The following is a 25,870-nucleotide window of genomic DNA, read 5'->3' as shown; positions in this document are numbered from 1 at the left end:
GGGTAGGTCTCATCATGATAACAAGCATTTTCAATGCAATGGGTCTTGCATTTGCTCGAGTTAGAGCTACATTACCATAAACTCCCAATTAACACTGCTGGATTTTTCCCTCCTCCACCCTTCCATTACTCCAGTCAATCTAACTAACAAACTCACATATCCGCAGCTCAAATTAACTCATAATAATACTAAAACTGTACTCAGATTTCCCTATACTAATCCACAACTAATGCCTTTGGTGTTCTGAAGTAGCGTGCTACTCACCGAAAAGCGCTTCGACGCATCATCAGTACTATTACAATACAATTAGCATTGTAAACTCCTAACCAAACTTTTCTTTCCACACAGATTAAAAGAAAAAAAATGCAGCAGGATTGCACTATGTAAAATGCAGCGTGATCACGTTGAAACTGAAAACAGAAAAAACGAGCGCGATAGCGCTATGTAAACCCCAGCGCGATCGTGCTGCGTGGCAAATAAACAGATAAAGTAGTCCGGAAACCATGCTAAAAACATTGAGCCTCGTATGGTTTTAGTGGTTTACCAGTGCTGTGTAGATGGGCTAAACACCGGAAAAGGCATGCTGTATGCATGTCTTTCTCAAATGAAAGCAAGCAGATTTTAAAAGGCAAGCCCACAAACCAATGAAAGTGACTGACGTGCCATGGCGTGGTTGGAAGCCCAAAGATTGATTACTACAGGGGACGGAGCACTTTGCGTTCTCCCCTAAAAAGGGATCTGTTATGAGTAAGTAGAGGATAGAGCTGTTTTTTTGTATAAGCGAGGCTAACTAATGGGGAGGTGTTCTCTTAAGGCTGTAGTCCGTCACACAGCAGCCTTTTGAACAATCTGTAACTGCCTGTGTAACAGGTTGATAGGTCAACACAACACAAAAGAGCAAACAGAGACAGACCTGCCTGCAATTTACAGGACATCTTATTACTGCTGGAGGGGCAATTCCTGTGAACTAGCTTCAGGCACTAAAAGGAAAAGGTTGCCACAACATTAAATCTAGAATTAAAACTTTAATGAGGGTGCATCAAATTTCTCAGGTGGCATACAACCTCTCAGACCACTACTTCAGTCATTCCACACGTTAAAGACGTTCATTCATGTTTAAAAGGTATTTAATTTTGGCAAGCACCTTTGTTATAAGATGTGGCTCATTTAGAGGAAAATAAAACCTTTTAATATTACAAGACAATTTCTACATTGTGAACAAACACGGCTAAAATAAGGAAAGACTGAGAATGGGGAAGGAAGGAATAAACACAGCAACCATAGGGGCAAGATCAAAAATAAATCAGGGGTTTGGATGTTGGATGGAAATTAAGACACTGTTTCTGTTGCCTTGTTCCAAGTTTTAGAGTAAAGGTGCGGAAAGAAACAAAGACCACCACTTTGTATGAAAGGTAGAGAGGAAGACCATGTATACACTTTTACTTAGCAAGTATAAAAAACATCAAATTGGAGTCGGGCTGGGAATGGCAGCTAACAGAGAGATGCAAGCAGGGAGAAAGGATAACCGAGAGGTAGGTGCTTCAATATGAGGTAGAAATAATTTTTACAAAATAGAAAGGATCAGAGGGCATACAGGAAGACCAGGAAGGTGGGTAGAGATTGCAAAAAAAAAAACAAGGGGGAAAATTAGAGTTTGTATTACCTTAAAGATCAAGCAGCAATGTACTTTGCCAATACTGCAGTGCTGGTTAGCTACAAATTCGGGAAACGGAGAAAAACTAGGCTTAAAATGTGAGAAAATAAGCAAATTTAACCACAAGGTAGTTGAGAAGAGGGCAGGGCAGATGAACTTCAACTTCAAAGGGATGGCCAGGTATATGAAACTTGGCAATAGCCAGGTACATGAACCTTCTTCCTCCTTGAAAAGGTACATGAACCTTGTTCATCCCTGAACACTTCCCCCTCGCTGTTTCTCCCCCAAAGTCTTCGGCTCTGCCCACTCCCACTTAGTTCTAGAGACCATATTGGCACTACGGGTGCTCTGAGATGGTTACCACCTATTATGTGGTAAGATGGTACCACCTACCCTGATATGTGCTGGCGTCTTGTTCTCCATTTCTCACTGCTAAGACATTGACTCCATTGAGAAATATTATATATGTATATATCTCCACATACACACAAGCGCACACTTCTTCCAAGTATCCTTCTCCACCACAGAATACAAACACACCAGGCATGCCAAATGTCATATCCAATAATACAGCGCAACAAGGCTATAGGCTCCTTTTATTTTCATTTATTTTATAAGCACCATAAAACAACATAGTTATAGTTAGGATTCCCAGGGATAGAACTTCCTCAGATTTTTACTAAAAAAACATTGTCACCGTTTAATGAATCACCGCAAAACACTTTGGAGACCTACTCCTTTTTCTATATTGGTTGATGATGCTAAGTTTTGTGGTGATTAGTTAAGGGGGTACAAAGAAAAATGGGGGGGGGGGGCAAAAACATGTTTTTCCACTGATGCATTTACCATAGACTTTTGACTCAGACACTGCAACAAAATGACTGAACAGACTTGGATGCAAATTTGGCAGAAACAGATTATGGTGTTGAAAGAGTCCTTTTGTTACTTGATCTGAATTGGTTCAGTAGTTTTTAAGTTATAAGTGACAAAACATTTGTCATACACTAGACCACAGTATACATTCAAAGGATACCAAGATACATGGCAATGGAAAACACAATATTATGGGTTAATTAAAGTCCTAGCAAAATCAAAATGAAGCCATATTGTTTAGACAACACTTTCTATTTGTTCTGTGTTTTTATGTGATCTATAGCTTACTACTGTTCTTGTAATGCATAGGAAGACATGAGGCAGGTTAGGAAAGTCTATAGAGATAGGGAAAAGTATTTTATTGATTTATATATTTTTTTTTAAATGTTTACAACATACTTATGCAAAATTATCTCAGAAGTACAGCAGTACCTATTGAAAAAAATATATATACACACACACACGTATACATACACATATATAAAACAAACTCTACAAATTGCCATTCCACCCCACTTGACGACATGCCAATCGAGCCTATGCCATTCAACTGTATAACATGCTACAGCACAACACTATGACATGTCACTTCACAACACTAAGCCACTCTACTCCATTTTACGACACCCTACTTCCCTCTGCGATACTCCATGCCACTCTATACTTGAGACAGTACTCTACCACACTCTAAACCCTTCCACTTTAAACCACTCTACAACACAGTACTTCACTCTATCCCCCTCCACTTTACACCCCTATATGCCACACCCCTCAGCAACATGCCAATCAACTCTACACCCCTCCACTTTAAGATTCTCTAACACATGCCACTATAGGACACTCCACACCACTCTTTCCCACTTCCCTCCACACCACAACACTATTTCACTCTACGCCAATCTACGACACTCTGCGTAACTATCATACACAGTCTTCTCAATTCAATTTAATTTATAAAATACAGATCCACAATGAGAGACAATTTACATGGATTACAAATTACATATTCAATATATATCTAAAAAACATTTTATTTCTTTCTTTTTTTTTTTTTAAAGGTAAAATGTATACACATTTCATTTACTGGGTTAAATGAGAGCAGCATGGCATCTATCACTAAGTGTACTTAAAAAATAAAAACAGTGGTTTCAATAAACATCAATGGCTATTATACAATGCAGGGTACACAAAAAGATGATCTAAAGTTTGTATAGAGACCCCACAGATATTACACATTCTGAGCTCCAGAGCCACACCCAACCACGCATCTGTAATAATATTTAATGGCATAATGTTCAATTGAAACAATAGAACAACACTGACAAATCCAATAGGTCTCACCTATGCAAGAGCAGCTGGCTTTGCCAATATGTTTAGCAACGTTGTACACCAGCTTGGCTGCTGTTCAGCATCGCTAAAAGTTAGTGGCATACACCAGATTGGGGTGGAGTGTCCTAAAGTAGAGTGTTGTGGAATACAGCAGTGTTATGGAGTTACGTAGTCTCATGGAGTGGTGTAGAGTTTAGCAGTGTGGAGAGGAATGGCACAGAGTGAGGTGGCAGAGAGTGTTGTGGAAAGAGTACAATGTCACAGAGTGGAAGGGCGTGGAGTGGGACAGAGTCGTGGAGTGGCATGGTGCAGAGTGGAATTGCATAGAGGGTGTTCGGTAGAGTGGAGTAGAGCTGTAGAATTGAGTGGCCTAACATGGAGTGGACTGCTGTAGAGTGAAGTGGCACAGAGAGGAGAAAAATGGACTGGCATAGTGCAGAGTGAAGTTGTGGTATGTATGGAGTATAGTGGATTATGAAGTGGTGTAGAGGGAGTTGAGTAGAACATCGTGGAGTAGAGGGTCACAGTGGAGTTTAATGGAGTAGATTGTCCTAGAGTGGAGTGTTGTGGAGTGGCCTAGAGTGAGGGTGTGTAAAGTACAGTGATGCAGAGTAGGCAGGCATGGACTAAAGCGACGTGAAGTGCACTGGTTTTGAGTAAAATAGTGTAGATTACATTGGCACACTGTACCAACGCAGAGTGATGTAAAGTAGTGGTGCAGAGTGCAGTACAGTGGAGTGACAGCATAGACTACGGTGGAGTAAAGTGCAATGGCATACGGTGGAGTGGCATTCAGTAGAGTGGTGTAGGGTGGAGCAAGAGTGTCAGAGTGCAATGGCGTAGAGTAGATTGTTTAAGACTACAGTGAAGTGGTGCAGCGTAAAGTGGAGTGGTGCAGGATAGAGTGAAAAGTGTACTGGTTTTGAGTAATGGGGCGTAGAGTGCAGTGGTGTACAGTGGAATAGTGCAGAGTGATGTAAAGTGCAGTGAGAGTAGAAGCAGCATAGAGTGCAATGGCACAGAACAGATTAGAGTTGTAGACTGCAACGTTGCAGAGTTTATCTGAGTGGCTTAGTGTCCTCTGGCATAGAGTACAGTGGCATAGAGTGGTGTGGCATACAGTAAATTGGCATATAGTGCAGTAGAGTCATGGAGAGTGCAGTGTTGTAAAGTGGTGTGGAGTGATATAGAGCAGAGTAGAGTGGCATAGAGGTCAGTGGCAGTACACTGTTGCAGAATAGACTGTTGTGGGAATGCAGTGGTATATAGTAGAGTGGCATAGAGTACAGGGGTGCATAGTAGAACAGACTTGCGTAGAGTGCAGTGAGAGAACAATGGCATAGCGTGCAGTGGTGCATAGTGTTTTAGAGTGCAGTAGAGTGTTGAAGAGTAGAGTGGCATAGAGCACAGTTCTGCAGAGTAGATTAGCATACAGTGCATTGGTTTTGAATAAAGTGATGTAGCGTGCATTGGTATACAGTGCAGTGGTGTAGAATAGAGTGACAGAGTGGAATGGTGTAGCACAGATTGTACTGACGTAGAGTGAAGTGGCTCAAAGTAGCTTGTTTCACAGAGTGAAGTGGCGTAGAGTGGAATGGTGGAGGGTAGAGTGAAGTGACAGAGTGCAGTCGTGCAGACTAGATTCCCCCTTTGACCAAGGACTCTCAAAGCATAATGGTCTACAAGTAACCTTTTTTGGTCTAAACATTGCAATGAGGACAGGTATACGTTACATACAGCAACATAGAATTATTATAATACAAATCACTACGAGTATTCCACCTAAAATAGTGCACAATTGCCCAAAACCAGGCATCCAACTAAATAACCAGTCCCGAAAACCTTTATCTACATCTTGTTTTACTCCCTTCACCAATTCACGTAAAGCTTCAATATGGGACTGGACGGCCCTGTTTTGCAATGAAGCTTTCCTAGTACCTTATATATCTAGCAATAACTCGGCTAATTCGATAGATGTGTCATTGACGTTCTTGACTATTAAACATGCTAATTTGTTAATAACTTGGGTATTACAAAAGCTAACCCTGAATCTCCTACTATAGAAAGACTCAAGCTCATATATTCTCACTTAGATATTAACTGAATTTCAGAGTCCCAGTCTTTGCTTAATTGAACTGCTTCCCTTGTGTGTCGCTTAGGTAATACAGAGTGAAACAGAAACATCAAAAGTCCTAACCACGTAAAAACACACAGTCCTCCAGTTAAATTGGCAGGAATGTACGTATAGATGGTATTTCCACAAGAGAATAGCCACCCCACCAGTATTTTACTGTGCTTGATGCGACTGACAGCAGTCACCATTCGTTCACATGACATGCGGTCAGTGAAATTTTTACACATTTTATTGCTCCTTTATTGACATAGCACTCGCTGTTACCACAGAACTTCTTGAGGAGACAGTTATCGCTTCAAGGTGCATTTGAGCACATTTTCTGATTCTGTAAGTGTCGCAAGTTAAGTCATAGCAGACATCTCTGGTAGGAATATTGTAAGTGACCACGTGGGTGAGATTATTCAATTTTTTGTCCGTGGTCTCTTGGTAAAACCTACAGTACTCGTAGGGTGTGAAGTGTGTTAGTACATTACCTTCTTCTACTGCTCCATCTCTGTTGGTGGCACTAAAGAGTTGCAGCAAAGTGCTGACAGGAGTCGGTATGGTGACTAAACACATTGAGATAACGTCAACGGTACTTTTCATATTCATCATGCAGAAAACTGATCTGTTGAGCACGGTGCGCGCCAAATTAATCCAAACGTTCTCATTTTGGTGCAGTAAAAGGTGTCGATCGGTGCGGTCAGTCAATCACTTCGGAGCTGGGGGATTTCAGTCCATCCCGACCCCACACAGACACGTCAAAACATAGACCAGATTGCACAATCAGCACAAAGACACATTGCAGTATGATCAGTAAAATAAATAAGTATGATCATTCTCGCAAGTAACATTTATCAGATGGTACGTGCTCCCACTTTTCCTGTCCTGGTTTCATCACTAACAACACATTGTCCCTGCCTTTGGTTATAATTTCTCCTGGTTCAGGAGGATGATTTGGGGATTCTACCACACCTTAGCACCAGGATTTTGTCAGCTGAACCAAAACCTCCCTCCCCACGTACTGTAAGAAGAGCTGGGGCAGTCCTCTTTTTAACTGTTTTTCCATACCATGGAATAATACCAATCTGAGCAATTCTGTCTCCAGGTTGAATGATCAAATCAGTATCTTCACTGTTCAATAGGATAACCTTCAGTTCTCCTTGGTAATCTGCATCGATCACTCCCCCCTGAATACTTTGAGTGTCAACCCAGATCGAGGAGCAATATATCCGAAGTGCTCTGGGGGAATTTGTATTCCAACACCTGTTTCAGGCAGCGCCATGTCTCTTGGTTTCAATCTGTACATGTTTACACCATGCAAATCAGTACCTGCAGATTCTGGTTTGACTCAGTAAGGACCTAAGGCTCCTGGTTTTGTCTCCGAAAAAATGATAGTAATGGTTACAACATGAGATAGTATCTGTAATGCTGGAGTAAACATTCGCATTTATGGTGTTTCTGAATTTGTCAAGGATCTGTTATTAAGTATCAACAAGGCCTCATTCAAATGATCTCTCCAATTTTTCAGGGTACCATCCACTAGTTTTCATAATTGGGCTGTTAATAAGCCATTCATTCTCTTAATCAATCCTGCAGCTTGTGGGTGATATGGAATATGATAAGTCCACTTGTGTTGTGAACAATAATCTTGCACCAATTTACCTTTGAAATGTGACCTGTTATCACTCTGGAGTGGGACTCCGTAAGACAACATTAACAACTCCAGAGTTTATGGTATTAAACTGAGTAGCATGTTTACATGGGAATGCAATTAGATATCCAGAATAAGTATCCACCACTGTGCAAGCGTATAGACACACATGACTATTTGGTATTAGCCCAATATGATCAATCTGCCATATCTGCCCTGGCAACTGCCCTCTCCTCAACTGACCACTGACAGTTTGCAGGATAGATCTCTGTTGTGTGTGTTGACAAATAGGACAACGTAGGATCACCGTTTTTATCAAGTCTAAGGGAATATGCATCCCCCTAATCTCTGCCCACCTGTTAGTGGCTTTCTCTCCAACGTGTCCACATTTTTGGTGCAACCATTTAGCCATCCCAACCATGTCGGAATCCTGCGTTGCCACTTATGCCTCTGAGATTTTGGCTTTGTCGTCTGCAAAGGAGTGAATCATTGTTCTAGTGAATCAGTGGGAGTCTACATGGAGTATAGCAAATTATCTTGTTTTACACTGATGCAGAGAGCAGTACTCCTACTAATCCTCCTTAATTCTCTGCATTGCATCTTTCAATGTATATCAGGGCTTATCATTTTGTGGCCACTCTGTCTCTGTAGGATACTTATGGTTATTCCCTATGACTGCTAGCTGTAGTAGGGTGATCTGCTGGTTACTCTTGTCGTGTAGGCTCTCATTATTCTAATGGCACTACTGGATTTTGAGCGGCAGAATCGCCTGTGGTGTGGGAGACTGAGTCTGACCCACTACAGATGAAACCGGTCGCTCCAATCCGGGTTTTGCTCCGGCTAACTAGCAGTGCCTCATCTCCACCCAAGGGCTGGATGATTGGGCAGCCGAGCGCATGACAACTGATTTCTCAGGACAACTGTGGTCACTCAGGTCTCAACCGTTTCTCTCAGTTACATTAGTCTCACATACACAATGACAAACAGAGGCAGTATAGATTTCAACAATGCTTTAATAAAGCAACTGCATCTTAGATAGCAAAGCATGGACTGCAATAACCAGGACGATACAGCATGACAAGATTAAAATTGTGACAAGGAGAGTAAGGCATAGAAATAACGCTACCATATTGTCACTAGAGTCAACAGACTAATTCCTACCTAGGATATAATAGAGCACAGCGTGTTAAGCTCTAATTCTGCCCTTCAGGTTCCCCTGGGAAGACATCCACCATTCTGGGCAAAGGCCTGAAGTCTGCATAAGCAGCTGTAGCGAAGCATTCAGCAATCGGCATACAGTCGTGGTTCTCTGGCTGGGTTCTCCCTCTAACGTGTAAGGGATAGGGTAGATTTTTTATAATAAAAAACAGCTGATGTTCTGCAAAAACGTCCCTACGTAAGGATGTGTTTTTTCTATGAATGTCAGAGACAAAACGTATACCATGTTCATCTGCAACCTATCTTACTGCAGCCTTGGAAGAAGCACAGAGTGAGCAAGAATGTCTTGTTTGAGAACACAGTGCTGGCCTAAGCAAAACAGCTAAATAGAGAGAACTAAAACAAGAACGCAAAAAAGTGGCTATTGTAGGAATAATAAAAGGAAGCTGAATAAAATATATCTAGGTTAAAGTGCTCAGCGGCAGGCCTAGTATGTTAAAATAACGTGCATGGAGCTATAACTAAAATGGCTACACAACACCCTGACAACCCCTAAACTGCTTCTGTACAGTGGGATCAATGCTAAATATGCAAAGCTTAGGAGTATCTCCTACATCTAACATTACTCTAGAGGCCCCTGTGTCAAATAATCTCACCATTAATGAAAGTAATGTTTCCCCAGATATCAGCCTAAATCGGTCTATTACATCATTAATATCCTGTTGTGTATAATCCTCTAAAGAATTCATAGCAGCCCCCTAAACAGGGAACTGGGTTCCATGCTGCAACTTTCGACTGTGCATGGGCTGCAGCTGAATTATTTTCTGTTCATCTGCCTCGCTCTGTAAAGCATTATTTTTTACAAAGCTCCTTATTGGAATCCGAAAAATCTGTAGAATCCCAAATATTTGCATCAGAATCATCAGGATTTCAGTCTAGCCCTGCTTTAGCAATGACTAAATGAACCTTCCTTTTATTCACTCTCCCCCTGCGTTTCTTATATTTATATTGTGCAATGTGGACGGCTGCTTCCTCTGAGATGGACTTATAAGTATCAACTTTATCTTGCAGTAATTTGTTCTGACAGGACAGCACGGTTATGTTATTTTTAGCTTCAACTAGCTTCCTCTCCAGTTTTTGATTTTCTTGTTCTGAGCACATTTCTCATGCATTTTTCTATAAGCAGATAAAAGGATCCAGTCCGTCTGCCTAAAATAGATAAATCCTGTCCCTTCTCTACTCGCACTTCTTACAAGCATGTTAATACTTTTATTGGTTCAGCGTCAACAAGACATGCACTCCAATTTTTACACAACCCTGCTCCACATGCCCTTTCATTCGCAAGAACATCATACGGTGCTTTTCCCCCCGGTATGTCATTTGGCACCTGGGAAACTGCCTTTGACTTTTTGCCAAACATATCCACTTTTAATTCTTTTACTTTGTATCCTGCAAAAACCAACGCCAAAATGTTCTACTTTGCTTCAAACTAAGAGGAAAATTATGCTAAGGAATGCAGCACTCTTAGTTTGAGTAATTAATTTATTAAGGCACTTTCCAGATACCAAATAAAAGCCCATGAAAATATGAGCATTTAGCTTGAATACAGTAAAATATGTGTAAGTACCAAAATACTGTTAGCAGTTAAACAATGACAGACGTAAAAAGTGCAATACATCAACAATGAATATATGCAGGGAATACATATATCAGCCAGGCTAGATAATTAAGAATACAATTCATCACCATGGGGGTTGAATACATCATCATCCTTGCCAACATGAAGCCAGGGAACCCTGAACGGCCGAGACAGGAGAACTTTCCCCAATGGGATCTGACTGGGCAGTGCGTCCACTCCCAAAATTAGATCCTCTGAATCACTGTTAAGTTTTCCCCGCTTTATATACCTTATAGTAAATCAACAGGAAGATTCTAGCAATCGACCCCTCCCTTCAGTTATTGACTTCAACTGCTGGCTGTACTTGGTCTGTGTCGAAAACACACAAAAGAACTGGCCAGGCCACAATGCACATTCCTGAGACAGAGCTCAGGAGACCTGTCCCTGCTGAAAACATTCTCTTCCTGGTAGACTCTTATCACCTCAACATCCCCTGCAATACGTTCCCTGCTCTGGTGACAAGAGCAAGAACATGTTCAGTGTACAAAACAAGCTTTGTGGAAAAATACCTGTGCCACCGATGTGACGGCACCTGAAGCTAAGCACAAAATGGAGTCAGTATTCATGATGGAGTAATTGCTTAAATACAAATAGCATTACAGAGGCCTAGAGTGGCAGTAAAGTGGAGTATGGAAGGTGTAGTAGCACACTGTCATTACAAACAACACATCTTCAACTGTAATGACCATTATATTTGCACAGACACAGTTTTACTGATAAAAGCATACAGTTCACAAACAATGTACGGAAATGTCATCAACTAATATACTGATTTGTTTTGTTGGTATTAAAATATGTCTCCACCACAATACAGAGTTAACACAGTTACCCCAAGTAGCCAGCATGATTGCCACAGAAATCCTCACTGTGAAGTCAGAGAAAGAAAAGTAAACACCAAGTTCCCTCGGAAGAGAAAGTCAGACATTTGACCTCTGTCACAGAGCGCAGAACAAATGTGACAAGATAAGAACAAGATTTCAAGGCCTGTTTACAAAAAGGAGCACTCAGAAGGGTGCTGTAGGTTTGGGCAAGGAAGGGACAAACTCGAGCTAGACAGCCTTTAACAAATTAAGCCAGCAAATAGAAAGCAAGAAAATATGAGTTACAAAGCCAATGGTAAGGACTAGGTGGAACGCACTCCCAGGGAAGCTTTACAAATGTCCCCAAGATGTCATTAGCAAACCAGGATACAGCTTTGACAACAAAACAAAAAAAACAAAAAACAACACCATATTCCAGATTCCACTTTAAATATGGTTGGGGTGAACCCCAGAACATGTAGAAACAATTACCTCCATGTTCCTTTTCTCTCTACAAGTATATCTAAATCTCTTGAAATAATTTTGATGCTGAGTTTTAGAAAGATCTTAAGTGTTAAACGAGACATTACAATGTGCTCATCCCTACTCATATTAAAGTGTTGTAGTGCTTTATTTAAATTCTTAAGGAACACACTCACATGTTATGTCGTTTCACATGGCATGAATGTTGTTGTAAATGCTATCATTTAACATGCTACAAGTGACGTGATATAAAATGGTAGAAGCAGTGCATGAGGAAGGTGCAAGTTATAGTTAATGTAGGCTGGCTACTGAGATGACAACACTGTACAGAGGAATGTGAGTTATAGTAAATTGTGGGTGGGCCCTAAATTACATCTAAGTTGTAACTATAACTTCGGAATTTCTAGGTTTTGTGTAGTTTAGGTTGGTTTTGTATAGAAATAATGAAGTGAGCTTTCCTAAATATGTTATTCTTTCACTGAACAAATTATACATGCATGTATATGTTTATATGTCCCCATTCAAGTCAAAACGTAAAACTTGTCAGAGCATTTAAGGAGCCGTCTCCCCCAGTCTGACCAGACTACAAGACTAATGGTCAAGGGATGAATAGGGGGGTACAGAAAGACCACTACAGTCAGGCTTATAATGAGTCAGGTGGCTGCAATTCACCCCTCAGTTCAATTTAGTCAAGGAAGTACATTCACATGCCAGCTGCAGGGTTAATGGAGGTTTGCGGACATCTGCTGATATGATCACTGTGTATCCATAGTCACACACTCCACTGCTCTGATTTTCAACAGCAATAAAAGCTATGAAAATGGCTCTAATTTGTGAACAAAAAGATTTCCACCGTTGTCACCTAGCCAGGATCGTTACACTTCAGCTCCACAGAAAAGCTTCAGATGTTGTGAGGGGCAACTACCTAGGTACATGAAACTCATGCAGTCAGATGCAATGAGCAAAGATGTGACTGCATGTCCTATATATCCAAATGCATTTGTTTCAGCAACAGTGGCTGAAGTAGAGGCTGTCTAGCAAGGCTACTGTGGTCCTACATTGAGGTCATTCATACAGCAGCACAGTATTCAATTACTTGTATTTTTATTACTAGAAAAACAACAATCTGTAGAAGCACTAGATAAATTTGAGATATAAACATGTCCATAATGGGGTTACTTCAATTCCTATTTGAGGAAACACCAATCATTAAAATACTTCTTAAAAAAAAAAAAAAAAAAAATGATAAACACATTCGGAGTATGAACAAGCCTACATGGATGTGCAGCCCCCACGCCCCGCTTTCCTTCTAAGGGGGAAAAGCATTGCCATTAATGTTTGTTAAGCACCATCCCACTACACCCATGATATAAAAGGTCCAAATCCCTACCAGATTAAAAACTCAATCTACCACTAATACAATAGCATCAGCCCTTTTGACAGGCGTAAAACACTCATCTTGGTCTGTGTATTAAACATAGGAAGGTGTAATGTACGTTCACTGCCGTTCTTGAGGTTTCCGGTGGTATGAAGTTGGCAAGTTGGTATATGTGCTATGCTACATTACATCTTTACTTAGTGTGTCTCAAGCAGTGCAGTGCTACGAGGTGTTACATATCATCCTGGCAGCTGTATCCTGTGGGGTTGCTAGTAGGTGTGGCAAACTTGGAAAATATCAGTGTTTCTTGTGGTCACTTGTCATGTGAAGTTCACAAAAGTAGTACACATACTTTTATTTACAGAGCTGTCTGAGTAGTACAAGTGCCCATTATTCCATTCTAATATTGAGATCTCGGTTCGTGTATTATGAGGGCTGCACAAGGCCCTCCTGTTCCTATCATTCTTGGGGTTCTAGTCACTGCATTGATGTCACACTGCACGGGAGAGTGGCCGGCAGCCGATGAGGCTGCAAGCTTAACGCGGAGCTCCGGGGATGGGATCGGGGCCCGGCCTTTAATAGTACCGCGTAAAGCTTACTGAACCTCCAGATGACCGCTGGAATCGATACCGGCGGACAGCGAGCAGCAGAGAGACCGCGACCATGGAGATTCCACCCCCGAAACAGTCGCTTTAAGAGATTCCCCTGTCTGACCAGGGGAAACAAAATGGCGGCCGCATCTACCAAGGCGGTCGACTGGGAGACGAACGGAGAGACAGGAGCCCGGAGCCTCCGTGGCAGCTGAAAGCAGAGCGACGGGGCCTGAGGGACTCAAGAGAGGCACCCCCCTCCCCCCGGGCGGATCGGAGAAGCCGGAGGGAGCTTGGGCGGGGAGGGGTTGTGGACCCCCGCCTTGGCGCGGAGCGGGAGGCGGAGAGCGGCCGCCCGGAGGGCTGGGCACTCGAGTCGGCTGGCCCGCGAGTCCTCCGGGGGCGGCAAAACACACCTGCTGAGGAGCGGGGGGCCCTCTCCTGTCCGCCGGCCAGGTGCACTCCCGGCGGGAGAACAGAGGGCTGTGAAGAAACGCCGCCTCAGGGATCGCGAGGCGGGACCTCCTGGTGCTAGGGGCTCTGGCGGACTGGGGCCACAGAGACGCTCCCAAACCAGACCCCCCCCACCCCCCCCTCTGACCCTGATATCCACCCCAGCAGCCCCAGTACGGTGAACAGGGGGGAGCGAACTGGGGGAGGAGGCTCCAACCCCTGATCTGTACATTTTTGGGCCCAGAGTACCGCTATTGCAAGAAGAAAGGCAAATTGCTCCCCCTGCCTACACGACAGACCGTTCTTCGTTGAAATCGGACAAGACCTGCCGCGAAGAGCCCACCAACCTGCTAGGGCGAGTATAAACTAACAAACGGAGAATAAACACCGAAGAACCAGGGAAGCCCAAATGTGCAATCTTGAGAACTGAGGTTGATCCGCAGGTTGGGCGCGAAAAATACGCAACCCTGGACTTAGAGGTGCATGAACCGAGTGAACCTATATCCGGGAGACGATACCGCAGCACCTGTTCCGAAGGAGAGCGGGCCATTGACCGTGCTCTGCGATCCGGGTGCCCTTTCTCGTCCGGGTGTGACGGGGGACCCAGAGTGGGGTGGGAGAAACTCAACCCCCCCCCCCCCCCCGGTTTGGACCCAGCTGAGCAAAGCCAGGTGCCTCGGACCCCTCCAGTAATTGGGGCATACAACTCATCCCTCCCAATTACAGCACTGAATGAAACATGGGGAAACCTAAACAACGCGAAGAGCACACCCAAACAGAGGCTACAAATGCAAAACACCCCTCTCAAACCACTAACCTAGCCAGCACAGACAATCTGACTCAAGAAACAATGCTGGACACGGTCCTCCTAGCCGTTAAAGAATCCCGCGAAGCACTTGAAGAGAGAGGAGGAAAATAAATTAACAAAATAAATTTTTTTAAAAAAAACAATCGACAAGCTGTCGTCGGACATCACATTGTTGCGAGATGACCACCTTAAACTGAAAGAGAGAGTGGGGACGAATGAAAAATCTCTTTCCACAGTTTCCCTTGCGCAGCAAACAACAACTAAAGAAATAGCGCATATTACCTACCGAATCAAAACATTAGAAACTAGAGCAGAAGATGCAGAAAATTGTGCTCGCAGGAACAACATCAGACTTATTGGGGTACCGGAAGGCTCGGAGTCCTCAGCAGACAGCATAGAATCCTTTTTGGAAAATTGGATTAGGAACACAGTGGCCTCCGAGGGACTCTCGGCCTACTTCACAATAGAGAGAGCACATAGGATACCCAGTAAGGCACCACCGCTGGGAGCTAGAGCACGCCCTATCATTGCAAAACTGCTGCATTACAAAGATAGAGACTATGGGGGTCATTCTGACCCTGGCGGCCGGTGGCCGCCAGGGCCACCGACCACGGGAGCACCGCCAACAGGCTGGCGGTGCTCCCACGAGCATTCTGACCGCGGCGGTTCAGCCGCGGTCAGAAGCGGCAAGTCGGCGGGCTCCCGCCGACTTACCGCTGCTCGGGGGAATCCTTCATGGCGGCGGAGCGCGCTCCGCCGCCATGAGGATTCTGACCCCCCCTACCGCCATCCTGTTCATGGCGGGAAAGCCGCCATGAACAGGATGGCGGTAGGGGGGGTCACGGGGCCCCTGGGGGCCCCTGCCGTGCCCATGCCAATGGCATGGGCACGGCAGGGGCCCCCGTAAGAGGGCCCCGCAAAGTATTTCAGTGTCTGCCTTGCAGACACTGAAATACGCGACGGGTGCCACTGCACCCGTCGCACCTTCCCACTCCGCCGGCTCGATTACGACCCGGCATCCTCGTGGGAAGGGAGTTTTTCCCTGGGCTGGCGGGCGGTCTTTTGGAGACCGCCCGCCAGCCCAGGGAAAAACTCATAATACCCTCCGCGGTCTTCTGACCGCGGAGCGGTATAATGGGGGCGGAATTCTGGCGGGCGGCCTCCGCCGCCCGCCAGAATCAGAATCACCCCCTATATACTCTCGCAATCGCGGATACTAGGCGAAACTCTATGTAATAACCAGCGGGTTATGATCTTCCCTGACTTCACAAAAGAAACCTAGACACAAAGAGCCTCCTTTTTTTTAACATAAACGTACGTTGCGAGAAAATGGGATAAAGTATGCAGCCAAGCTCAGAATAGAATTTGAAGGGAAAACGCATTTCTTCTTATCGCCGCAGGCGGTAGGGGAGTGGCTGGAATCTCTGAACATGTCCGCTTCGGCCCCCCCTCACAGATCCCCCCGCAAGCTGGGAAAGAAACGCAGCAGATCCTCTAGAAGGGCTATGGAAGCGGCACCCCCAAAACACCAATCCCTCAGGGAGATGCGGGATGCCGTGGTTGCGGCCGCTGCCATGAGCGGGGGGCCAACCTTGACCCTCGGGCCTCTGGCAGTCTCTCGGACCTTGATTCTAGCTGCGGGGGCTCATTGATATCTTCCCGGGACACGACTACCAGCTTACCCAAAAAACACCTGGAACCTCCGAAGAAATCATATGATCTTATGTTAAACAGTCTATATTGTCCGTGAGTACTTAAGCAAAAAGTAATTAAACCTGACTGTGATCCCGGGACAGCTACCGGCCTGGAAAATTGCTGAAAATTAGTGTCAAAAGCGGATATTACTAAGAAGAAATCATGAAGTGGCCGGGCCCTGAGAGCGGCTCGGGGCACGTGCTTTCGGCCCTGTCGCTCCACCCACCTATAAGATATTATAATAAGAATGTTCACGATTTGGACGGGAAGAGTTTCAGCAGCCAGTCCTGGGGTTGGCAAGTTGGGACACATGTTCGTTCAGGTAGTGCACGAAGTTCCCCTAAAACTGAGTCCAAGAGCAATATTAGATTCTCGAATCAGACACTCGATTAGTAGTTGCAGCAGCAAATGGCCCTTAAGACCCTCCCATAATAATCCCCAACAACCATTAAATCTAAACTATGGCCTCAAAATATAAATTATTAACCTGGAATGTCAGGGGATTAAATAACATACCCAAGCGATATAAGGTGTATAACTACCTCAAACGGAGAGGAACACACATAGCTATACTGCAAGAAACACACTTAATGGAACAGGAAGTTACAGCATTAAAGAAAAGATGGCGAGGCTAAATATTCGCTACCAACTGTTCGGCATTTGCAAGAGGAGTTCTAGTATGGGTCCGCCCCGGCGTCCCATTCCAGGCCCGACACACAAACTTAGATAAAGACGGAAGATATGTTATGATCACAGGTAGACTTGACAGGAGGGAAATAACCATAGGAGGCCTCTCAAATCAGGATAAAAAAAAATACTTTGACACACTGTCTCGAGAACTAGCTCCGATACTGACGAGCCCGAAAATGTTAGGTGGGGACTTTAATTGCATAGCTGATATTAATATGGATAGATCACACCCTCCCCTTTCACAAACACAAACTCTAAAAACTGCTAAAACCTTTACAGAATGGCAACAACATTGGCAAATTAGAGACTGCTGGAGACACCTTAACCCACATAATAGAGACTACTCCTTTTATTCAACAGTACATGACCTTCATGTAAGACTTGACACAGTTCTAGTATCCCCGGAGATACAAGCTACTGTGATATCAGCCGAGTACTTGAGCTGTACTATCTCTGATCATAACCCTTTACTGGTTTCTCTGGCTTGGAACAGAGAGAACCCGGTGATTCCTACTTGGCAACTTGGGACAGAAGCTCTGGAGGACGAAGCCTTCAAACATTTCCTGCACAATAGTATTAAGGACTATTTCAAACTAAACACAGGAACAGCGTCCTCTAGATCAATTGAATGGGAATCCTTTAAAATAGTAACCAGAGGCAATTGTATTGGGGAAAGTGTAGGAGTCCGTAGATCTATCTAATCTGAACTTAAAAAACTTGAAGACTCCCTCAGAGACATCGAACTAGCCTCCTTTCTACAAGAAAATAAAACAAAAATAATCAAAGAAAACACTAGACTATCCCGCTTTGACTATAAACATTACTTAAGTAGACAACACGCCGAAGGAGACAAGGCAAGTGCCATTCTGGCATGGCTAGCCAAACCATCTAAACAGCAAACTATCATACTCGAAAAGAAGAAAGGCCCAGCTGTCAGAGTACTTGGCCAAAAAGAGATTAACAATTGTTTTTTCGAATACTACTCCTCCCTATATGCAGCCCCCACCGACGCAATCAATATCACCCAGATTAGGGAGTTAGAAGCACTTGATCTCCCCAAACTAGGAGTCGAAGAAAGGGAAACTCTAGCTGCCCCCATAACAATAGCTGAAATCAAAACAGCAATTCAGGGCATGGCGAAGGGTAAAGTACCAGGAGCAGACGGACTTCCCTCAGAATATTACCAATTATATCAGGACACACCAGCTCCAATACTCTGCACACTATACGCAGAAGCATGGCACAATAACAGCCTACCCCAATCTTCCACCGAGGCCATATTGATCCCCTTACTAAAACCAGAAAAACCTCTTACTGATGTTCGTGCATATCGATCACTATCTATGTTGAACCTAGACTACAAAATACTAAGCCAGATCCTAGCCAATAGACTCCTACCCTTCATGACCTCATTGATTCACCAGGACCAGTCGGGTTTCATTCCACTACCCAGTACAGCACAAAACATTAGACGCTTAATCTCAGTGCTTCACTCAGTGCCTTCTACTATACCTCAGGCAGCAATAATCTCTATAGACATAGAAAAAGCCTTTGATAGTCTAAAATGGGACTACCTAGAGCAAGTTATGTTAAAACTAGGTTTAGGGGAAGGTTTCACACGCGTGACGAAACTATTATATACAAACCCCACAGCAAGAGTACGTACAGGCAGCATTTTCTCAGAACCTTTCACAGTGGGAAGAGGGACTAGACAAGGCTGTCCACTCTCCCCTCTCTTATTCGCCATAGCGGTAGAACCCCTCGCACAAACAGCAAGATCCCAAAAATATTTCGAGGGCATCCGTATCAATGATTGGACGCACCATATCGCCCTATATGCAGATGACATGCTATTTTTTCTTAGGAATCCTAGTTATGGACCTACCAGGGGGGACAGAGATGCTAGAAAACTTCAGGACAGCCTCAGGACTTCAAATTAACTGGAGAAAATCCTCCATTTTCCCAGTACTCAAAGGTACCCTGAGACCTTATGACACTAGGGGTTTACCCTGGTCACCGAATACATTTAAATATCTAGGGGTTAATATTTATCACTCAATAGAAGATTTACTCGAGGGGAACATACACGGAGCAATCAATTAAAGCTAGCATGCACTTCTGGAGTACTCTCCTACTAACGATCTCGGGAGAGTCGCTCTGCTCAAAATATTAGTACTACCCAGGCTATTATATTATTTTTCCACACTCCCACTCATAATCCCGAAATCGATATTTAGGAACTTAGACTCCATAATTGCAAACTTTATATGGAGACCTAGCAGACACAGAATAGCACTCCATACTCTTCAAAGACCTACCAAGGAGGGAGGATTAGCTGCACCGAATATGGAGATCTCCTATTGGGCGGGACAAGTACAATGGTTGGCGAAGCTGATTAATGAACCCCCAACCATAGAAGATTCACAGATACCATTAAATTTTTCACTAGAAAAGATCTTTCATATTGTACTAAACCCCAGAAAACCAAAAGATCCACTTCCGCTGGAGTGGGAAGCGGCTAGACACTGTTGGGATCAATACTTAAAACGCTTGCATACAAAGACCCCCTATGCAATGGAAGTTCCTTTGAAATCATTGAATTGCCTCCCAGGAAATCAAATCTCCAAACATGTTAACAAATTAGTCCCACACAATATAACGAAACTGGGTGATTTGCTTCTTAACGGAAAACTTTGCTCGTATGCAGAACTCAAAGATCGATTCACCCTCTCACCCGGATTGTTTCTCACTCACAGCGCTCTAATTAAAACCATTAAAAAATGGTGGGGTGCGGGACTCTGCGAGCCCCCTATCCACAAGGGTTGCAGCCTCATTTGCTCTATTGGAGACCAGAGGGGGATAGTTTCAGGGATCCATAAATGTATACAGAACAGTACTTGCACTCCACTAAATAACCTCAAGGCTAAGTGGCAGACAGATCTTGGCACTACATTAGAAGATACCCAATGGGCCAGAATCACTTATGTTTTGGCAATATCTAGGAACGCAAGATTTAAATTGATAAACTTGTATATTTATCATAGAGCCTATTTAACACCCCAAATGATAACCAAAATATATAACACAAATAACACACGATGCCCGCAATGTGCCGAACTAGCAGCAGACCTAATGCACATGCTATGGAACTGCCCCCATATTAATACATACTGGATAGAAGTATTCAGGAAAATAGCGGTCTGCACTGAAAAACCACTTTCACCAACCCCAATAGAAGCAATTTTAGGGGGACTTCCCTCGCCCATCGGCACATAAAATCTCAAACAAATTCATAGACCTGGCGCGGATACTTGCGAAGAGGGAGATAACTTCACATTGGAAAGACCCAGGTGGTCCGCTAGTAAATTGATGGCAGGGTGCATTGGTAAAATGGGCTGAAACAGAGGGCACAGTGTTACTAAAGGAAGCATTACGGGGCCGAAGACCCAGAGAAAATACCACACAATGGGACTCGTTGCTGGAAAATTTAAGGACTATTGATGCTCCATCCAAGGGGGAAGACGACTCAACTTCGGACTCGGACCCAGAACAGATAGCCATAAAAGCTGTATAAAATATCTAGGAACAACACCTTACATTAGGACTTTAGAGATGTCGTAATTAGATCGTTATTTGATGTACTTAGTGCACGATGGGGGGGGGGGGAGGGAGGGGTTATGTAGTTGGGGAATATCTTAAGATGTTTGTTTTTTGTTATGTCCTTTACAAAAGCAATAAAAGATATATTTAAAAAAAAAAAAACATTCTTGGGGTTCTAGGCTGTACATAAAGTATTGGTAGCTTCAAATGCACACTATACAGCAACTATAGAGGAAACAGAGCAGGATGGAACCAATGCAACTGTATTTTAAATCTCCAGGACTTTGTCTATACATACGATACAGAGAGGGTGCTCTAATGCCTTCTGTTCCTGAAATGACAGGTTTCTACAAGACACTCTAGCATTTATATTGTTAATGCCATTGTGCATGAACCCCATGGATCTGCATTCGTTGGTCTCTTGCTACTGAACACTAGAAAGCTAGGAAACATTTTTGTGAGTCTCTCCCTATGTGATACGGGGAGGTAAGATTATCCTTTGCACCTGCACACCCCTTAAATCTCCCTGGATGTAAACCAATGTCTCCACACATACACCAATGTGGCTGTCAGAAAAAACTAGTCAAACTACATACTTAAGATGTCAGCACCCTCACACGTTTGCTTCGTAGACTTGACCCATAAACACTGTTTTTGGCCAGTCGTAAACCCCATCTCTTGTAAACCACTCAGTAATCATTCTTTGTTTGGGTCTTTCAAACTCCTTGGACTGCTACCTTAGAACGTCCTTCCCAGTGCACAGCAAGTCATCTGGTTAATCCCTGCATTTAAATCTGACCCAAAGCCAGACACCTCAAGCTCAGTGACCATCCCTATCGACAGCCAAGCCCCACTCAATTCCTAACCCTGGGTCTACCCCCGGTCTATTAACATGTTCATGGGTAAAATGTCATAGTTCACATTACGCCAGAAAATAAATGTGAGTAATGGCATAAACATCAACAACGACCCAAAAAAAAATCAACATAACAGTACAATGCTTAACAAGAGAGCAACACACATAGCAAATTGTCACATCTTCATTTGTAGATTGCCAAAATGAGCCCTTCGTAGCGGTGAAAAATATCAGTTGTCTTTACCATGGCCTGCATTTCTTAAAATCACCAAAGAAACTCCTCCTAGAATGTTGCTTTGTTTGATCCTGTCATCTGGGGTTTCAATCAGAATTGTAACATCATTCGCTACCCGGGGGGTCTCCCAGCGCTGTTACAAACACTGCAAAGGGCTGATGGTACTGGCAGGAGGAATCAAGCACTGAAAAGTCAGGTCTTCAAAGCCTTGCGAAAAGAAAGCTCGTGCTCCTGAAGACTCTGTTCAAGAGCCCGAGGACCAGAGAAGCAGTAAAACGGCCTCCTCAACACGACCTATGAATCCTGGGGACCTTCAGCAGATGGACTGACGAGGAGCGAAGGACTCTCCCTGGGTGATATGAGCATGTTAAGGGTCTTAACAAAAGAGTGCTCTTGTTATGGATTCTCCTGTGCATAATACAAAGGGACTTGAATTGCACTTGCCTTTCCACCAGAAGGTAGGTCCCTCACGGCCTTAGAGGCCGAGGCGTGCTTAGAAACGGTCAACAGGAGGTGAGCGGACACATTCTGCACAATCTGCAACCTCCTAACGACATAGTGAGGGGAACGTAGGAGAAGGGCACTCCCATACTCAAGATGGGCTAGAAAAAGGGCCTAAATTATCATTTTCCTAGCAATGACAGGAAAGAGATCAAAGACCTTCGGCAGCAGTTTAAGAATGTCATAACAGCTAGCAGCAATTGTTTTCGCTTTGGCGACCATAGTGAGCCTGGAGTCAAGCCAGAGCCCAAGGCTCTTTATTGGATCTATAGCGGTAGGTAGGTAACTGAGACTGCCTGAAAAACAGCTCAAAGCTGAGTTACTAAGACTATTGCCCAGCAACATGACCCTAGTTTTCTCTTCATTACGTTTCAATGTACAACCCACCATCCAACTGGCTACTTCATGGAGACAGGAGGTCATAGTTATGAGACTAGCATTACAGCCCAGGGAGATATACATGACCAACTGGGTGTAGTCAGCATAAGAAACCAACAGTAACTTGTGAGCTTGAAGAATGTCAGCCAAGAGGCATAGATAGAGGGTGAATAAGGTGGGACTCAGGGAAAAGCCCTGGGGCGTTCCACAACAGGACAGGAGGCTTGCTGAGAGGAAAGGGCTGATCCTGGACATAGAGGGAGTAGTTCTGCAAGAAGGAAGAGAGCCAATCCAGAGTTCGACCACCGATACAGATTTTGGAAATCCTCTTCAAGAGAGTAGAATGGTCTAGAGTATCCAAGGCACAACTGAGGTCTAACAAAATTATAGCTGCAGGGTTACCTTGATCCAGGACGCTCCCGAGTTCCTCAACCACTGCCAGAAATGCTGTTTCTGTGCTATGCAGTGGGCGAAAGCCCATCTGAGAGGGATGAAGAAGCGCATTTGATTCAAAGAAGGCAGAAAGGTGCCTAACCTAACTGAATACAACTTAGCATCACAACACAAAGATGCACCATCTCAAGTGCAATTCTGCAATATAAGACATATTATACTGCAAGAACAGAACACCACAGCAACAAACAAACACGGGAATGATGCCCAGTACGAGGTAAGTCATAATTATGACTCAAATAGTGTGCCACCATTTCTGAAAGTAATCTGTCCATGCCGCGGACTAAACTTCTCCTGGGTGTGCTGATAACGACAGTTAGCCCAGCTGCATGCTTCGAATGCAGTCAGTCAGACAGATGCTTTTAATGCCCTCAGGGCGGACCCACAGAACATTCATATCATTGCAATCCGCAATCAGGACGACCTATAGGACGTGCCTATATATTTATGTTGCAGCCATCAATCACCCTAAAACACTCCCGCTCGTTTCTAAGAGGCCACGCAAACAAAACACAAAGAGAGCTGCCATCCGTCACTACTATTAGATACTTTTAAAGCATTATCAACTTTTCACAATAACGGCTTACATCATGGATCACTGTAATAAAATCTATCCCTGCGGGTCCTCCAGTCCTCATCAGTCTCTCGATCCTGACCATTCAAAGCACCATAAACGATATTATTACACCAACGACTTGCATTGTGAATGACTCTCGTGCAGTCCACCCCGGGGGGCTTGCTGTCCTGTCGCTCACCATGCCCTTCAAGATTATATAGAGAGGCTATTTAATAGAGATGGTGGTTTCGGCTGTTAACTCAGGAATGCTATAAAAGGACCTGCAGAGTAACTTCCAGCAACCATTTTATCTACATACCATGCACTCTTTCTCCTATTACCCCCTCTACACTATTAAACGCCGAGACCCAAGAAAGGATACGCACAGCAATTTGCTCTCACACGCAACACCAAAACACTTCCCACATGTACATCACTTCGATACAATACCAGTCCAACCAAGAACAGCCTCACAGCGTAGCGTTCTACCTGTCCAACAAGGTGCATCAGCACCTGGTTGGGTGTATGAAGAGTTATACAAATTCAATTAAGTAACATGATAACACAACACAACCAATACACAGAAAAATAGTACAACAAAGTAATACAACAAACGACCAACTACTCATTATTCACCACAACCTTTTCACCATTATTAAGTGAACATTTACTGTTCTAACCCCCATGTCACTATGTATGTACAGTGTCAGAAATTTGACATGAAAACGTGCATTGTGGGGTTTCATACGTGACTCGCCGTGAGCATTTTGCGTATAATGTCCCCAAGGCTCTTAGGTCAGATTGCTACAAAAAAACGCTGGCTAAATTCGGCTAATTCTAGAGATCCACACGCATGTAATATGTACCTCAACCGCAGTCTATTGTTATACACATAGTTGCCTCAGTTTACTTTACAGTCACTTCCCAGCCACGACTGACCTCAACCTAAGTCGCCCACAGTCTCTTAAGTACTTAATTACCTGAGAATGCTCTACAGTGCTACAATTTACCCACAATGTGTTATTGTTCAACATACTGTTAAGAATAAACGCAAAGGCACATTATTACATATGTTTAAGGAGTCTCACGGTGTACGCTGGTGACAAGTTGCGACAAGTGCTGCCCTGACACGTAATTTTTAGTGGTTTCCCACTACATGTATAGCACAGACTGGAGTCGCATGTGACCCTCGCGTGCATCTTTTGGGGTCTCTGCATGAACAGTTTTGGGAGATAACTGCTGCATAATCCGGTGTAAGAGTGAGTAGGGCTTTTAAGTACAGTCAGGAATGACACACGTGGTCCTGCTAGCAGGCTGTATATATGCACACCTGCACAGGTGCTTTGTACCTGTATTGCTTGGGGTCATTTGGTGACTGCACTATGTCTACGTTGTCCGGTCCTTCTCCTCCTGGGCCATGCCCCGGGCCCCCCACGCAGGCCTCAACGCAGGTGCAGCAGCTGACAGTCTTCGGCATGTTCCTGCCCGGCATGACGGTTGAGGATGAGGTGACGTGTCGTTGACGTACTTGACTGTAGCAGAACCGTGCGGCGCTACGCAGCATACACTGCTGTTGTGCAAACTGGGGGCGCTGCCGCCGGTGCCAAGTACACTCCGGGCAGAGGCGGACTTGAAAGGAACAACTACTTCGCCGGGCCACGCAGGCGTACTCGCACAACCAATGAACAGCCACCATCAGTCAGCGAAAACATCCCGGGCAAACAGCCTATAGGGGGAATGGTGCCGATTCACGTGTCCATTAGTAGTAACCACTGACAGCGGTAAAGGATAGACCGTAAACCTGTAACTTCGTATACTTCCGGGGGCCATGTTGGGTGTAGGGAACAGCACGTTCTCAACCCCTTCTCAAAAAATCATAAGTCCGTGATATTCTGATCCATCATGGTCCAGTGAACGTCCTTAGACTGACGTTTT

The 25,870-nt window shown here is 44.2% G+C and overlaps 1 protein-coding gene across 1 annotated transcript in view; it reads right to left on the bottom strand.

Moving 5' to 3' along the window:
* The window catches only part of NRDC (nardilysin convertase), a 780,134-nt gene extending 754,474 nt beyond the window's left edge, over positions 1-25,660 (bottom strand). The window contains exon 1 of the mRNA XM_069232676.1: positions 25,285-25,660. Within this exon, the coding sequence (XP_069088777.1) occupies positions 25,285-25,631 (347 nt within the window). The 5' untranslated portion in view covers positions 25,632-25,660. The remainder of the gene's footprint in view (positions 1-25,284) is intronic.
* Positions 25,661-25,870: the final 210 nt, after the last annotated feature.

Source organism: Pleurodeles waltl, chromosome 4_2 (genome assembly GCF_031143425.1).
Source record: "Pleurodeles waltl isolate 20211129_DDA chromosome 4_2, aPleWal1.hap1.20221129, whole genome shotgun sequence".
Taxonomy (NCBI): domain Eukaryota; kingdom Metazoa; phylum Chordata; class Amphibia; order Caudata; family Salamandridae; genus Pleurodeles; species Pleurodeles waltl.
The sequence above is the reverse complement of the archived record's forward strand: the minus strand, read 5'-3'. Positions and strand labels throughout refer to the sequence as shown.